A 17,197-nucleotide genomic window follows, 5' to 3' on the forward strand; every position below is an offset into this window, starting at 1 on the left:
AATTCACCATAGGTATAACACATGTAGTATAAATCACCTCCTTTAGCTTAAAGGCTATGAGCAGTAATCAATGTCTTTTTCGATTCTATTTTTCAGGTTAACAATAAACACAGTACATTATATAAATAAAGAAGGAAAAACAACTTCCAACGAATTTTGGAAGAAACCTGCTTACCGTCCTGCACAGGAGAGAATTCTGAGTTGCTTTTCTGTCTAGGTGGTGTTAACAATACAGCTGGCTCAAAAATATGTGCTGGAAAACTGCTAGCTAGATTCACACCATCTGGGGGGCTTGGCGCCTGAGACAGTTTAACAGGCACTTCTTCCTGTTGGAATTCAACCACTTCTTCCCCTCTGAACATCAATGGCACGGAGACATTAGCATTTACAATTGGACCTTCTGTGGAAGATGAGAGGATATTAGTACTTAAGGAACAAAAAGGAACTATGGGCACATTTTGGGTATTTATCTTACACACATTTCAGTAGAGTGCAAAATCCACATGGCCCATAAAGACTTCACTTTCCAGACTATATCCTCCTTCATCAGCAACCAGGAAGAAGTTGTTATTTTCGAGAAAGGCACAGAGGGCTTCTGGGGGCCTCAAAGCTGTTAAAAGAAAGCTATGTAGGGACTACTAAAAAATCTTACCAGGTACTCTAGAATTTTTCATAATTTATTGTGGGTAGCTTTCCAATGATCATGACAAATAATAAAATGGCAAAAATAGGGCACATTAATGCACTGACCTCCATATACAAGGCTCATCACAAAACAAAGTAACTTCACAGGCCATGTACTGTCAGAGTCACATTCCATATTATTTTAAAAGGATTATAAGAGATGAGGCTCAGGAAGATGCCAGCCTGGTTTCACCTACACAAATCTTTCTGACTTTTTCCATAGGCAATAGCAAGAATTAACAATAACCTTACAATACACTCACGTCCAGTCCTTCTCACCTATATAGTAATTAAAAGCTTTCATAGTACTGAAACTTAACTCAAATAACAGTAAAGCACTGACATATTCCTTGACTCAGATATTAATAGGAAGACTCCACCAGAAGGGAGAGACTCAACCTAGACGTTGAGTTTACCTCATGCAAGTTAAATTTTGGTCAGCTACTTCTTAGAATCCAGCCTCAGAAAACAATAATAACACATAAAATGCTTTCCACACAGATACATATCAAGTCTTACTCAGAAGCGAAAAACATAAAAAAGCCTGCATGTGCTATTCAACCCATAGCACGTGATAGCACACAAGGTATAAGATTTTCAAAACACCATTACTACATATGAACAGAAGTTTGACATGTCTAAAACTCAGTATTTTTTTCTTTCTCAAACCATCTCTTCTGAATCTGGGGTGCTCTGATTAAAAGTGCCAACACTGAAGTCTCATTGCTCTTGGTGTCTAGTTCTGCTGCTTTCTGCATGTGTGACTTTGCTAAGTTATCAACATTCTTTAAGCCTCAGGTTCTTCTGAAGATAACAATACTGGGAATAATAATAATACAGGCCTCATGAGACTATTATAAGGATTAAATGAGGTAATACATGTCAGACTTAAAAGGTACCCAGCACAGAACAAGCATACAATATTAGCGGGAAAAGTAGTGGCAACTACAGTGGAGATCGCACTGTATATGTATAAATAGCCAGTAACTTCCTATCAGCTCAGGGGTGTAGGGTTTGGTTGGTAGGTCACTCTAAGGCCATTAAGTAGTTTGATGACAGTCTGGAATAATAAGACCACACTCACCTGGACTGCCCATAATTCTTCCACCTATAGCTCCCCTTTCTAATGTCTGATTTTCTTGTCTGCTGTTATTTATCACAGGACAGTTCTTAATGGAATGTGTGAGTGATATAAGTTGCTCATCTGTTGTGACCATATACTGCTGAAGTCTTGCCTAGAGAGGAAAAGAAATGAAGTAACATTATTGGCATATCACACATCAAACCATCACCCAAAGAAGCAAACTTTACAGAGGATATGAGTATATGTGTGTGTGTGTAATGTCATTATTTTAAATACTCCAGAAATCTGAGATTTTCATTCAAATTTTTAAATAATGATATTTATAATTACAAATATTCTAAAACTCCATGATAGAATGGTTAAGTAAATTATAGAATAGTAATTAATAAATATTCTGCTATAATTAAGAATTAACCTTTTTTTATTAAATTATAGCTGTGTACATTAATGCAATCATGGGATACAATGTGCTGGTTTTACACACAATCTGAAATGCTTTCATCAAACTGGTCAACATAGCCTTCACAGCATTTTCTTAGTTACTGTGTTAAGACGTTTATATTGTACACCTAGTAAATTTCACATGTACCCTTGTAAGATGCACCATAGTTAGACCTTTCAATTCACAAAATCTCTTCTTGTTGATGATTTCATGTAACTCTAAAGTTACCCAAAAAGACATAGATACACAGTGATGAAGGAAGCTCAAAGAATATTACCTAGGCATCTCAACTGATAAACATGAATTCTCTAAAGATTTATGATAATTCATATGAGATGATGTTAAAAGAAAAAAGCACAAAATGCTGTATGCAATATGATTACTTTATGTTTTATATCCATGTATAAGAGAGATAACCATATTCTATACTTGAATAGACACATATTCCCAGATTTCTCTGTGTATATAAGTATATATCTAACATACTATATATATGTTTAATATTACAAAAAGTTTTCTTTTATTTAAAAGATCACTCAAAAGTACCATACCCATAGATTTACTTTCTGTCCATAGCTGAATGTGTTAAGTGTTTGGAATTCCATTCTTTTAAAAGTCAACTATCAAGAGATTGCTCAGATGTTTAGATGAAATCATTTTTCTCCTAATCTTTTCCACATTTAAGGTGTAAGTAGGTCATCTGAAAACGTGAGGTTTGATTACAACCACATAATACACACCTTTCTTAAGACATGTATTGGTGTTACACAAATGGTTCTTAGAAGCAGAAAATATGGCAGGAGGAAAAGGACAGTTCATTGCTGAGAACTTAGAAAAAGTAAGACAAGTCAAGGATGACAGCTTATGACAAACTACTAAGAGAGTGTGTGTGTGTTTCTGTTTGTGTGTGTGTTCTTAGAGGTGTACAGACATCTGATAAAAGTCAGGTGTGGCCAGATCGGAAATGTAATACTGCTGAATGAAGTTCACTAAACACTTTTATACCACCAGCCCAAATTTTTCTAAAATTTCATTTGTATTATCTAATAGCCTTCTCAACATCTCCATTTAGAACTTAGTCAGACCTCTCAAACTTAAAATATATAAAACCAGCTACTCCTGAAGCCTTTCCCACCTCATAAACAGCTATTTCACTTTGAATAATTATTCAGACTAAAACTTTGGAATCACTCTTGACACTTTTCTAATATTCTGTTCTTGACCCATATCCAATTCATTAGCAGACTCAAAATATACTCAGAATTTGATCACTTTCCATACCCTTTCCCATGATCAAACTGCCATGTATAACTTGAACTATTCCAATAACTCCTGTATATAATACTCTGCTGTTGTGTCTGGCCATCTACTCCTGTCCTATGCTATTCCCAAATTGTATGTTGAGGTACCTCAGGATACCAGAGTAAACTCAGAGGGGCACCAGAGGACATTTTAAATTTTCAAGGGAAACAAAGATGCTCAATATCTGTCAGACATTGGTGAACTAATAGCTTGAGGCAATTCATAGTTTCAACATTAGATTGCATTTATATTCCTTTTGATAATTGTCAAATCTTTTCATGGCTGGGTTTTCAACTGTTTCTATGCTAAAAAAAAATAAAAAAGTTCTGGATGAAAATCAACAAGGAACAAGAAATAAAAATGACAATGTCCAACATGATTCCAAGCTTTGAGAAGCTGGACAGAGCTCAAAAGGCACACACATCTCATTAGTAAATAACTGGTTATTTAAGGTAAAGCATTACCTTTTCTCCAATAGCTCCTCATTGTTAAAACACAGTTGTTTGAACTTTATTTAATAAATGGAACCATAGGGGTGTCATGAGACTCTAAGGGCACTCAGACCTAAGAAAAGGCAGCAATATCTAAGTTAATCTCAACATAGTAGCCCAAAGTGATTCTCTTAAAACTCAAGTCTGATCATACCTGTTCTCTTTGGTGGTTTCCCATCTCACTCAGCGTAAAAGTGCAAGTCCTTTACTAGCACACAAAGCCTCTGCAGTCTGGTTTATCTGATCCTGTCTCCTGTTGCTCTCTCTTCTTCATACTCTACTCCCACCACTCTAGTCTCCAGGATAAGCCCACCAGCCACACTTCCACCTTAAGACCTTTTACATTTGCCTTTTCTCTGCCCAGACTGCTCTTATCTCAGCTACCTGCATGCTCGCTTGTTCCATCACCTCTTCCAGCTCCTTGCTCAAAAATGTCACTTCCTCAGACGGGCATGGGCCATCCTATTTATATTAAATCATTGCATCCTACCTCATCTTCCTCTGTCTTTTATTTGCTTTATTTTTCTTCAAAGTACATATCACCATCTAAACTTTGTTTTTTTAAGGATTTATTTAGAATGTAAGCTCCATGAGGGTAAGGGTTTCTATATTTTGTTAACTACTATATCTCCTGCACCTAGACCAGGGGAAGGCTCTCAGTAGGTGTTCAACAAAGATTTGTTTGATAAATAAGTACATTCTAAAACTGCATATCCCAGAAGAATTGGAAACATGGGTTCATACAAAAACTTGCACATCAAAGTTCACAGAATTATTCACAATAGACAAAAGGTAGAAATAACCCAAATGTTATTAATTGATAAATGGATTAATGAAATACAGTGTACCTATATAATGGAACATTATTAAGCAGTACAAGGGAATAAAGTCCTGACACATGCTACAACACTGGTGAAACTGAAAAACATTCTGCAAAGTGAAAAAGGCCAGACACAAAAGACCACATATTGCATGATTTTATTTCTATGAAATATCTACATCAGACAAATCCACAGAGACAGAAAGAGATAAGTAGCCCTTTCAAGAGCTGGGCAGAAGGGAAAATGAGTGATTCTAATGGGTACAGGATTCTTTCGGGGGTAAAGGAAGTGTCTGGATTTAGATAATGGTGCTGGTGCACAACTTGAATATACTAAAAATACAGAATTGTATACTTTAAAAGGGTAGAGTTTATGGTAAATCCATAAACTCCATATGGTATTATCAATTTTTAAAAATTACACATCTTACATATAATGTCAAATGACACAAACATACTTCATCTTGTAACTATTGCTCTAGTCTCTTCTGACTGATAAATAAAAGTAGTAATAACCATCACAAGTGAACAAAAAGATGAATAAAATAGACCATATGCTCTCAAGCAGCATGCAGTCTTAGTGACAAGTACATACATAATTATAATATAATTTGGTAAATGCAATAATACCAATATCTGGACAGTATGAGAAGTATACAAAGGAAGAATGCTTAATGTAGCATGAAAGCAATCAGTTTTCCAGAAAGAATTCTGTAAGACTCTAAGTGTTCAAAAGGAAAAGGAACAATTAGTCAAGTGGCAAAGAAAACTTATCTAAAAAATATGAAGATACTGTAAATAACTATAAATGGCATCTGATGAAACTGCAAGTGCTCTCAAAGGCTATGTTCTATGATCTGAAATTAAAAAGGGCTATCACAATACTCATTTCACATTTTGGATTAACTACTGTAATATTGGTAGTTACCAATTAAACATAGATTCTGTCTTCCCCACTAAATAATAAGTTCCTTAAAGACAGCAGATGTAGTCTATCTGCTAGTTGTAGTCCCACCTTCTGCTCTAGTGCTTCCAACATAATATGTAGTGAATGTTTGACAACAGCTACCATTGATGATAACAATGAGGCTGATAAGTAATCATTTATCACAGCACCACTCCAAACCAGAGGCAAGTGTAAGAGAATTCTGTACATGTTTAAAGATGTTTTATACTACCAAACACAGAAAAACCTGGGATCTCATTTGAGTACCTGTGTAGTAATATTCTCTTCTCTGAGAAGAAGAATTTCAGCTGTCAGAGCATCAATGAGCTCCCGATGATCACCTAATACTTGTTCCAACTGCTGCCTTGTTTCTACTTCTTTACGTAGCTGGAGCTCACTCTACAAAAAACAGCAAATAAACTTCCATCAGTAGTACTACATGTTGAACAACCAAAGCTTCTATTCAAAGCCATCAAAGAAGGAATTTACAAAGAAGCATATGTGACAATAATGATAATTCAAAAATTTGAATTAAAGGTTTACTACATTTTATTTACTACATTAAATTACTTATCTTCTTCCCTTTTTTAAATAGAATACAATGAAAAAAATGGTGTCTAGAATTAAATAACTACATTTTTGGTAAATGAAAGTATAGGAACATACACATACATATTGTTTGAATTATACATTGACCACCTCTGAAGGATACACTTGTATCCAGTAATATAATAACAGTTGAGTACAAGGAAGCAAACAAGTCAGCTAGAAGTTAGGGATGAGAGAGTTTCATTGTAAGGTACTCTGTACCTTAGAATTTCATACCACGTAACTGGATTATAAATTCAGAAATGAAGTTTATTAGAATATAATTAAAAATAAATGACTATAGGTTCAAATGGTTTAGGCTTTGTACAGCAAAAGATTAGCTAAAAAGCTATAGGCTTCTAAGCCAGTAACATTTTCTGAGAGCCAAAGCTACACTCCTGAAGGCTCACAAGTTAAGGGTAAAACAATGTTAAGTAAGATTTAGGTCTGATAGTCAACAAATCTTTCTTTTTTAAAAAATTTAATTTAATTTTACTTTTTGTGACAGTCTCACTATGTCGCCCTCAGGAGAGTGCTATGGCATCACAACTCACAGCAACCTCAAACTCTTGGGCTTAAGCAATTCTCTTGCCTCAGCGTCCCAAGTAGCTGGGACTACAGGCGCCCACCACAACGCCCAGCTATTTTCTTGTTGCAGTTGTCATTGTTGTCTGAGCTGGCCCGGGTCAGGCTCAAACCTGCCAGCCTCCGTGCCTTTCACTGGTGTCATAACCACTGTGCTACAGGCACCAAGCCAACAAATCTTTCATTTAAAAGCAATTTTAGGGCCAGGCATAGTGGCTCACACCTGTAATCCTAACACTCTGAGAGGCCGAGGCAGGTGGATTGCCTGAGCTCACAGGTTCGAGACCAGCCTGAGCCATAGCAAGACTTCATCTCTAAAAATAGCAAGGCATTGTGGCAGGCACCTGTAGTCCCAGCTACTTGAGATGCTGAGACAAGAGAATTGCTTAAGCCCAAGAACTTGAGTTGTCATGAGTTGTGACGCCACAGCACTCTACCGAGGGCAACATAGTAAAACAATGTCTCAAAAAAAAAAAAAAACCCAATAAAAAAATTAAAAAATAATAAAAGCAATTAAAGGAAGCCAGCTGCAGAGAAACTGAAACATCCAAATTAGGGTGGTAAATCTATTATTTTTTTTATTCTTTTAAATAATAAAGCTTCCTTAAACATTTTTGTCATATTTGTTTAACAGACTTAAATACATAATAAAAAACAGCTTAAATAGATTTTTTTAAAGATTAAATATATAGCTAATACTGTTGTAGTTAATACTACAACATTCTGAGGACAAATTATTTTTTGCCAAGAAATTAAAGAAACATGCCTTGATTGTTTTAAAATTATTTTCACAACAAGACACTTCTCACTTAGAGAAGAAGCCATACCTGAGTTATCAGACATACAGAGAACATGAAGAATTTTCCCACCTATCAAGTCTACACATTACAAGCAAGGCCACTCGAAACTGAACCAACATAGGAATAGGAAGTAGAGAAAAGCAATAGAATAAAGACACAGTTAATAGTTGTATTTAACCTACAATAGCCAAACAATATATTGTGCTACTGTATTAGCACAAGACATATTTTTTATACATTTACCTTACTAATTACAATTTGCTAATGCTCATATAAAAACCAAAATCACTTATCTGAGCATGTATCAACTAATGGCAAAAGGCAATTAGGAATATAAAACTTTAATGCAGATCATCTAAAATGGAGGGATTTCAAGCAAGGTTATTCAAATTTATACTTTATTTGAATACTGCAATAAATGAGGGGAAAGGAACCCCTCCCTCCCATTTCTGCCGGAAGAGAAGACTCTAAAAACCTCATGCTCTTACCTCTTTAAGATACCGAACCAGGCGGCAAAGGGAGCTCACCAGTGACAAGGTGAAGCCTGTAAGACCCTGACTGTTCTGTAGTTTTTTAACCTCCCGTCCCGTCCACCGCTCATATTCTTCCATTTCATGTTCCACTTCATGTATCATGAGTTTGAGGACATCCAGGCTGCAATTATTGCTACTTGGTAAGTCTGCAGAGGATGTGCTTTTCTTCTGCTTGGAAGGAGCACGCAAATCTGGTTTTCTTTTCACTGACAACAACAGAAGTTATTCCATTTCAAGACCAGGAAAAATGACAACTGGACAACTACCAGAAAAACCTTTTGACTGTTGTTCACAATTTATAAAAGGTTTTTTATAGAAGTTGCCACCATTTTCTCCCTAAGTTCTATGCTATTTTATAAACAGTACAGATTTACAGTATTTATACTGAATGCACTAGAAACATCTTTCTTTTTTTTTCTGTATAGTCAATGCAGTTTGATTGATTGATTGATTTTTTTATTATTGGGAATTCATTGAGGGTACAAAGAACCAGGTTACACTACTTGCATTTGTTAGGTAAAGTCCCTATTATACTTGTGACCCATCCCTAAGAGATGTGTCACACCCCATGACCCCCCATTCCCCTCCCTCCTTCCATCTCCCTGCAACCCTTTTCCTACCCACCACTGTGTACTAGATCATCAATTGTCCTCATATCAGAATTGAGTATATAGGATTCTTGCTTCTAGAGTTATGTATAACAGGAGGCATTTATTTACCATTCAACAAACTCCTACTCATATAGATCCAACTGGATGAAATTAAAGGAAAAAACCATAACATTTACTAAGAGATTAAAATAGTTGCATCAAGTTACATGTTTAATCATTTAGCTTTGTAAAACAAGGGACTGAACCTTTATTTAATAGCTGTCTTTGCTTCCTTGAGTTCAGCACTTGTCCCACAACATAACTTGAGTCTAGAGATTCAGAACGTTCTCCAGGTTGCAGCCTGGTTTGGATTCTCTTGACAACATCAGTAGCATTCAGAGCAGCTAAAAGGAAAAATATTTCCAAAAGTCTCTCAATATTCAAAAAAGTATTTCAGTTGACAGGTCCATTAGTATTTTAGCCAATTAGGCTAAGGCAGTCTAAACTCAAATAACATTCCTTAAAAAATTACCATGGTTCAAGAAAGATAACAAAGCAGGCTACTATAAAGAATGCAGAAAAAGAACAAACCTCTTTGTTGTTCAGATGGAAGAGCAGATGATGGAGTTCCTGGAGGGGTTGTTTGTGACTGTGTTGCTATTTTCTCCTGAATGTCAGTCCACAGTTTACTAATTAACTCAGAATTCTCTTCCTTTAGTTGATGGAGAAACCTATAAATTATGGGACAATAGCTATTTTAGAATTAATGGGTGCTATCATTTAAACTGTCCAACTGCTTACATGTTTGATTTAAAGGAATTTTCGATAATTCATACTCAAAGAAAAAATACTTTCTGCTTTAACTGACAAATAGGTAGGTAACAAAAATTCTATCATCTTAGCATTAGAAAGAATCGTCCCATCTGCCTCCCAGTTTCCAACCTACCTTGGCCCCTAATGTAGAAGCACTTGCCCTTTCTGCAGTTTAGTAGTATGGCCCCATCCTCCTCTGTTTCTCTGGAGTAGTGTAACTAAGCACATATGGCTCAGTCCTTTTTGGTTTCACTCTCCTATAAAAGAGCCTGAGCACAGAAAAGTCTCTGCTCATCACTGAAATAAATTTACCGAAGCAGCCTCTGGCCATGTACATCAGGGAAGAGGCAGAGAGAGTGAGGAAAGGGGCTACAGTTTAGGGCATAGTATTTGAAAGCCCTTTGGTTATAGAGCTAAACTGTATGCCATACATATCTTTATCAATGATAAAGCATTTACTTAAATCTTCAACTGCACATCTCACTTGGATTGAGATTTAAAGAAAGGTAGGGAGCCAAAAAGTAGAAACAATCCAAATGTCGATAGCTCATGAATGGATAAGTGAAATGTGGTGTAGCTACATGGTGAAGTATTATTCAGCCATAAAAAGGAATGAAGCATATATCATCATGCTACGACATGGACAAACCTTAGAAACACTATGCTAAGTGAAAGACACCAGACATAAAACACGGCACACTGTATGATCTATACATATATATGTGAAATGACCAGAATAGGCAAGTCTATAGAGACAGAAAATAGATTGCCCAGAAGTGAAGAATTTGGGAGGAAATTGGCTTGACAGCTAAAGAGGATGGGGTTTCTTTTGGGGATAATAAAGATATTCTAAAATTGATTATAGTGATGACTGTGTGACTCTGTGAATATATTAAAAACCACTGAATATTACATTTTAAATAACTGAACTGAGGGTATAAGAATTATAAATCAATAAAGCTATTTAAAAAGAAAAAGAGGAAAGGGGGAATCTTGGTGGCCACAAACTTCAACCTGAAGAAGCTGCTTTCAAGCAACCTATGGACAGCACATGAGAATGTTAGTTGCTAAAAAATGTATTTATCAAAAGGTCTCTGATGTAGGCCATTCAAAGGGGAGTAATTACCAAAGCCTCAGAATAAGACAGCACCAGCTCTAAGTCTAACCTTCAGGAAAAACCCTAAGAAGAGTTTTGTAATCAGATTTCTACAGAAGTTGGGCAAATAAACCCAAATCTGAAACTCACATGACTGTCTCTAATGTCTCTAACTCACATTACTTTTGAGAGTCAGATTTTGTGAAATGATAGTAATAAAAACAATACAGTATCATCTATGGTAGAATGAAAAATAGCACCCTCCCCCCACCAAGATACCCACAAGCTAATCCCTGGAACGTATGAATGCTACCTTATCTGACTGAAAGGTTTGTAGATGAGATTAAGTTAAGGTTCCTGATATGGGGAGATGATCCTGGATTTTCCACGTGGGCCCTAAATGCAAATCATGTGTATCTTTAGAAGAGAGAAGCAGAGGGAGATATGAAGAGGCAGAGATGTGAAGATAGAGGCACAGACTGGAGTGATATAGCCACAAGCCAAGGAATAACACCACAAGGTAGAAAAGGCAAGGAACTGATTCTCCCTTGGAGCCTCCGGAGGGAATATGATCCTACCAACATCTTCATTTCAGCCTAACCTGAAATGAAAATAATTTCAGATCCTAACCTCCAAAACTGTGAGAGAATAAATTTCTGTTGTTTTAAGCCATCAAGTTTGTGTTAATTTGTACGGCATCCCCAGAAAATATAGATTTTAGTACCTGAATATGCAGTGCTAGTGTAATTAATTCCTAAAAATGTGGGGCTGCTTCAGAATTGTATAATGGGTAAAGGTTGAAAGAATTTTTAGGTAAATGATAGAAAAATCATAGATTGTCTTAAACAGACTGTTGGCAGAAATACAAATGTTAAAGACTCTTCTAGTGAGGGCTCAGAAGAACGTGAGTAGTAGAAAAAGCCTAAATTGTCTTAGAGAATACATATATGATCACAAATAAGATTTTGAGAGAAATATGAATATTAAAGAAGCTTCTGCTAAGGGTGCAGAAAAAATAAAACATGTTATTAGAAACTGAGTACAATTCAATCCTTGTTACATATGGTGGCAGAAAACTTAGCTGAGATATGTGGAAAGAACTTTGTGAGTGATTAATTTAGATATTTAGCTGAGGAGATTTCAGAGCAACATACTTAAAGATGTAGCCTGCTTTCTTCTGGAGGTTTAGTGTAAAGTGCAAAAGGAGAAAGCAAATTGTGGGGAAAAACTATTAAGAACAAAGGAAAAAGAACTTGATGATTTGAGAAATTTTCAGCCTTTCCAGATTGCAAAAGATGAATTAAAATTTAGGAAAGCATAATTTTAGGAAAGCATACTCTAAAAAGAAGGGCAAGAATATGGCAAGGCAACCTTTTGCTAGTTCTGAAGAGATAAGGCATGTGACATGTGGATCCTCTCCATGATCTCAGGAGAAGCCAGAAATAAAGATGGATTATCCAGGAAAAATCTGTGGAGGACCTTTGATCTAACATACAGATTCCTTCCCATGACATACACAAGAAATCCACAAGAACTTTTGAGACTGCTATACCAACAGAAATATGCCAACTTGAATTGAAAGGGATAGTAAATGAAAACATTTCATCCTGTCAGGCAGGATGAAATGAAAGAAGGGTACCAGACTCTCAAAATTCTATGAACAGGACACAGCCTAATAAATCTACTCAGCTGCAAACATGGGCTATCCTTCAATGAACAGGAAAAATGACACCAAAGCCATAGCTGCAATGTAGTTCTTATAAAGGCCAGACCCACAGGTACAAAGGGCAGAGTCACTTACCCAGAGGGTGAAGACTCAGGTCACAGAGGACTACTTCCAGGCCTTGGAACCTAATAGTATTTGCCCTGTTGAATTTCGAAGTTACTTGGTACTGGTGACTCTTCCTTAATTTTTCCATTTTAAAATGAGAAAGTCAGACTCTGCCATGTTGAATCTTGTGAGTCATGTAGTCATTGCCTTGGCCTGTGGGGCCTCATGGGGACTCAGCCCTTCAGCAACACTACCCCAAGCTCAGCTCTTATTCCAGGTTGCCCTGGCAGCTGTCTAACCTACCACAGGTATGTATGTGGCACAAATGTCACCTTTGCAAAAGGCAGGTGCAGCCACTGGGTACTTCATGGTAGTCGTTGGTACAGTGGTACACTACCACCTTGGATTCTGCATACTTTCAAGTTCCTTCTTGGTAGTGTTAGGCTCTCACAACATGGGTTTTCTTTTGTTGTTTATGTTTTAATTTTTTTTTTAATGTTTCAGGTTAATTTGGGGATACAGAGAATTAGGTTTCCATGTTTTCATTTACAAGGTAGAGTCCCTCTTACAATTATGTCCTGCCCTTAAGGGGTGTACCGTATACCCTAACATTGTGCCGAGTATGTGGGCACACACCTAGCCCCTTCTACCTCTTTTTTTTTTAAAGTATTTGTACCTGAAGAGTGGACTTTCTCTTTCTGGGGATGATTTTGTCATATTTAGGCTCTCAGTTTTCCTTTTTCTTGTGTGTTCATTTTAAACTGCCCTAACTCTCTGCAAAGACTTTTGACAGGAGCACATATCTTTGCTGGAATTTGGTGTTTATTTTTTACTTGCGGGTAATTGCAAGTTAGTAATAATCTGCCTTCCAGTAATATATAAGGTCTGAGTTATGTGTTATACTATATAGTGCTTTGGAGGCTATGTAGAGTATTTCAAATTTCGCTCATCACCATTTTCTTAGGGATACCTGGAAATATCATCTTTTAAGTACTTTTTCTTTCAGATTGGAAATATAAGTAGTCTAATACAGAATTGTTTTTCTTTGGTACATTTGGGTCAAATTATGTTTTTATTTGGTTAAGGCTAGTTTTATCTTGTTATGAATAGGCAGTTTGCATTTTTTGAATACTTTATGTCTTAAATGTTACTCGTTAACTATTTGTTATGCTGTGTTGGAAGATGGATTGGTCTTGGAATCATGTGACTAAACCTTTGGATATTTACTAGGTAGATGGGTCTTTTTTTCCTTAGTTATAAAATATAACAGGTAGAACATATGATTTCTAAGGTGCCTTCTAGTTTGAAAAAATTCTATGAATCACTAAATAGATTTCTTGTAGAGATAATATTATACATTTTAAATAAGTTTCTAACTCAATCTTCAAAAGCTGCTATTGGTCATTGATTTTTCTGGGGGTCAGTGCATTTAGAGAAAAGAGCAGTGATTGTGTTTTCCCCACTTTCTTATTTCAGTAAATAAAATGAGTTGTCTGAAATGAATTCCAGATCTAAGGGACTTTACTGTATTTGGATACAGATAAATGCCTTAATTACTTCCCCTATTCCTGTATTTCAAAAGTAATATGTACAAAATATTTTGAGCTTTTAAAATGGAAGTTGTTGGCTGGGCACCCGTAGCTCAGTGGTTAGGGCGATGGCCACATACACCAGGGCTGGTGGATTCAAACCCAGCCAGGGTCTGCTAAACAGTAATGACACTACAACAAAAAAATAGCCAGCCACTGTGGCAGGCGCCTGTAGTCCCAGCTACTTGGAAGGGTGAGGCAAGAGAATTGCTTAAGCCCAAGAGTTTGAGGTAGCTGTGAGCTGTGGCGCGACAGCACTCTACAGAGGGTGACATAGTGAGAAAACACTACATATTGGAATATATGTTATACAGGCAATCTCTGGGTTACAAATAAGATAAGTTCTGTAAGTTTGTTCTTAAGTTGAATTTCCATGTAAGTTAGAACAGGTACATTTAACTGTTACCTGTAATAGCCTCCATTCAAGTGCAAATTATACATTAGTTGGATGTTTGTAACTCAAGGACTTACTGTAATAGCCTATATTCATAAGTGCAAGTTGTACATAAGTCAGATGTTTGTAACTCAGGGAGTGTCCATATATATAAAGTAGTGATCAGAGGAAACTTCAGAGTCTTAAACATATTTATCAATTAAAAAAATAATGAAAATAAATGCATTAAATACCCAACCAAAAAAAATCAGAAATATAAAGTAAACCAAAAAATAAAGCACAATGAAGGAAATAAAAAGAAAAGCAAAAATTGATGAGGAAGAAATTAGAAAACCAGTAGCTGTAATTAATAAATCAATATTGTGGTTCTTGGGAAAAATAACAAAATAAGCAAACCCACTAACTAACCTAATTTTAAGAAAGGCAGAGGACCAAAAGCAACAATTAGGGGGTAGGGTAAACAAGCATTAAAACAGAAAAATTCTTTAGAGGCATACCTTCATGGAAATACATCGATTAAGCTAGATAAAATAGAAAATTTCCCAAGAAAATATGGTTTGAGTAGAAAGATAAACAATTGGCTTGAGTAGAAAGAGAAAGCTTAAATAATTCAATCCCCACAGAAGAAGTAAAGTTATTACGCCTTGGTGCAAAAAAAGCACCAGGCACAAATAGTTTCACAGAAGAAAGCTATCAGTTTTCAAAAAAGAGCTCCAGTGCTAAATAAATTGTTCTAGAACTTAATAAATTAGAAAAAACTTCTGAATATGTCTTATAAAATCATGTATCACATTGTTACCTCAAACTGATAAAGACTACAAACACCAAAACACTATAAAACATATCACTTATGAATTTTAATGCAAGAACACTACAGATATTGTTATTGTCATGAAACATTATCTAACACTACATCAATGAAATAGCACACATGGCCAAGTAGAATTTATTGTAGTAATGCAAAGATGGCTCAATATTAGGAAATCCATAATATAATATAGGGTCCTAATAGACCCTATATTATAAGCAAAAAATTTTAATTATAATCTCTAAAAAAGTCTTTGACAAAATCTAACACTCATTGCTAATAAAGAAGAAAATAGGAATTAATGTCTATTTCCTTAGCCTTATTTTAAAAAAGACCAAAGACCTCAGTACTGAAGCCAGAACCCTACTTAAGGGGAAATAAGAGAAGCATTTTTATAAGCTCAGAAACAAGGTAAGGATGCTGACTATTCCACTATTATTTAACACTGCCCATAGCTAATACAATATACAAGAGAAACCAATTAGAGGTAAGACTTAGAAAACAAGTTAAAACTATGTCTATTTGTAGATGAGATTATAGTAAACCTAAAAAATCCTAGGAAATCAGTACTAAAACTAACTTGACACACTCTAATGAATAGCTTTCAAAAACACAATTACCAGTTATAAAGCATAATAGAAAATAAACTTCATTTAAAAGAATAACAAAAAACTATAAAACACTTAGAAATAAACTCAACAAGAAATAAGTAGAAACATTACATATATGACAGAAACATTAAAACACTCCTGAAAAACAAAAATGAAGACTTTTAACAAATGGAAAAATATACTTTGTTCTTGGACAGCAATATTCAACATCATAAAGATGCCAGTTCTCCCTAGTTAATTTAATGGCATAACACTGGATCCATACCTCATACCTAGTTAATTTAATGGCATAACATGTCCTAACAAAAAAATACCAATAATCTTTTTTAGCTAAACAAATTGATACAAAAGTTCTTATGGCAATATAAACACATAAGAATCACTGAAAAAACTATGAATTTTTAAAAGCTATAAAGGAGTCTATTAAAATACTTATAATTCCTCTCCAATTAAAACAGTATGGTGGCTCCGCACCTGTAGCTCAGCAGCTAGGGCACCAGCCTCATACACCAGAGCTGGTGGCTTCAAATCCAGCCTGGGCCTGCCCAACAATGACAACTACAACCAAAAAATAGCTGGGCATTGTGGCGGGCACCTATAGTCCCAGCTACTTGGGATGCTGAGGAAAGAGAATCACTTAAGCCCAAGAGTTGGAAGTTGCTGTGAGCTGTGACACCACAGCATTCTACCCAGGGTGACACAGTGAGACTTTGTTTCAAAAAAAAAGTGTGGTATTGGAGTGTGACTAAAGAAATAAAGAAGGCCTGCACAATAGGAAGTCTAGAAATAGATCTAAGTACATATAGAAAGTTAGCATGTGACAAAAGTAGCATTCCAAGGCAATGGGACAAAGATAATCTTTTTAATAAATGGTTTTGGGACAATTAGATAGCTAACCACAAAAAGATAAAAATTGGATCCATACCTCATACCATATACCAAAATATATTCTCAATGGCTCAGAGAACTAAATGTAAAAAATAAAACCACAAAAGTACTAGAAGAAAACAGAACTGAATTCTTCTATAACTTGTGATTTGAAAAAGGATTTCAGAGTTTGATTTAAGATCTACATCCAGGGGGGCGGAGCCAAGATGGCGAACTGCAGCCAGCTTTTTACAGAAGCTCCCGTCCAGAAGGAGGCTGAAAAGACAGAACCTTAGCAAATTAGCTGATGGTTTGGAGCAGAGACAAGAGAGAAGATTGAAGAGTGCACTTCAACCTTCCTGAGGCGAGCTGCGACCCTGAAA

At 35.8% G+C, this 17,197-nt stretch overlaps 1 protein-coding gene across 4 annotated transcripts in view; it reads right to left on the bottom strand.

The window, feature by feature from the left end:
- Positions 1-17,197, bottom strand: part of SPICE1 (spindle and centriole associated protein 1) — a 79,641-nt gene that overhangs the window by 19,945 nt on the left and 42,499 nt on the right. For 3 of the 4 annotated variants that reach the window (XM_023517855.1, XM_023517856.1, XM_003797701.3), the window contains exons 7-12: positions 9,457-9,596; positions 9,132-9,269; positions 8,231-8,481; positions 6,037-6,168; positions 1,769-1,919; positions 176-400 (exon numbers count right to left, since the gene is read on the bottom strand). In XM_023517855.1, the coding sequence (XP_023373623.1) occupies positions 176-400; positions 1,769-1,919; positions 6,037-6,168; positions 8,231-8,481; positions 9,132-9,269; positions 9,457-9,596 (1,037 nt within the window). The remainder of the gene's footprint in view (positions 1-175; positions 401-1,768; positions 1,920-6,036; positions 6,169-8,230; positions 8,482-9,131; positions 9,270-9,456; positions 9,597-17,197) is intronic. The other variant, XM_023517854.1, reaches the window with a different exon arrangement.

Source organism: Otolemur garnettii, unplaced genomic scaffold, assembly GCF_000181295.1.
Source record: "Otolemur garnettii isolate 467f Iridium unplaced genomic scaffold, OtoGar3 scaffold00122, whole genome shotgun sequence".
Taxonomy (NCBI): domain Eukaryota; kingdom Metazoa; phylum Chordata; class Mammalia; order Primates; family Galagidae; genus Otolemur; species Otolemur garnettii.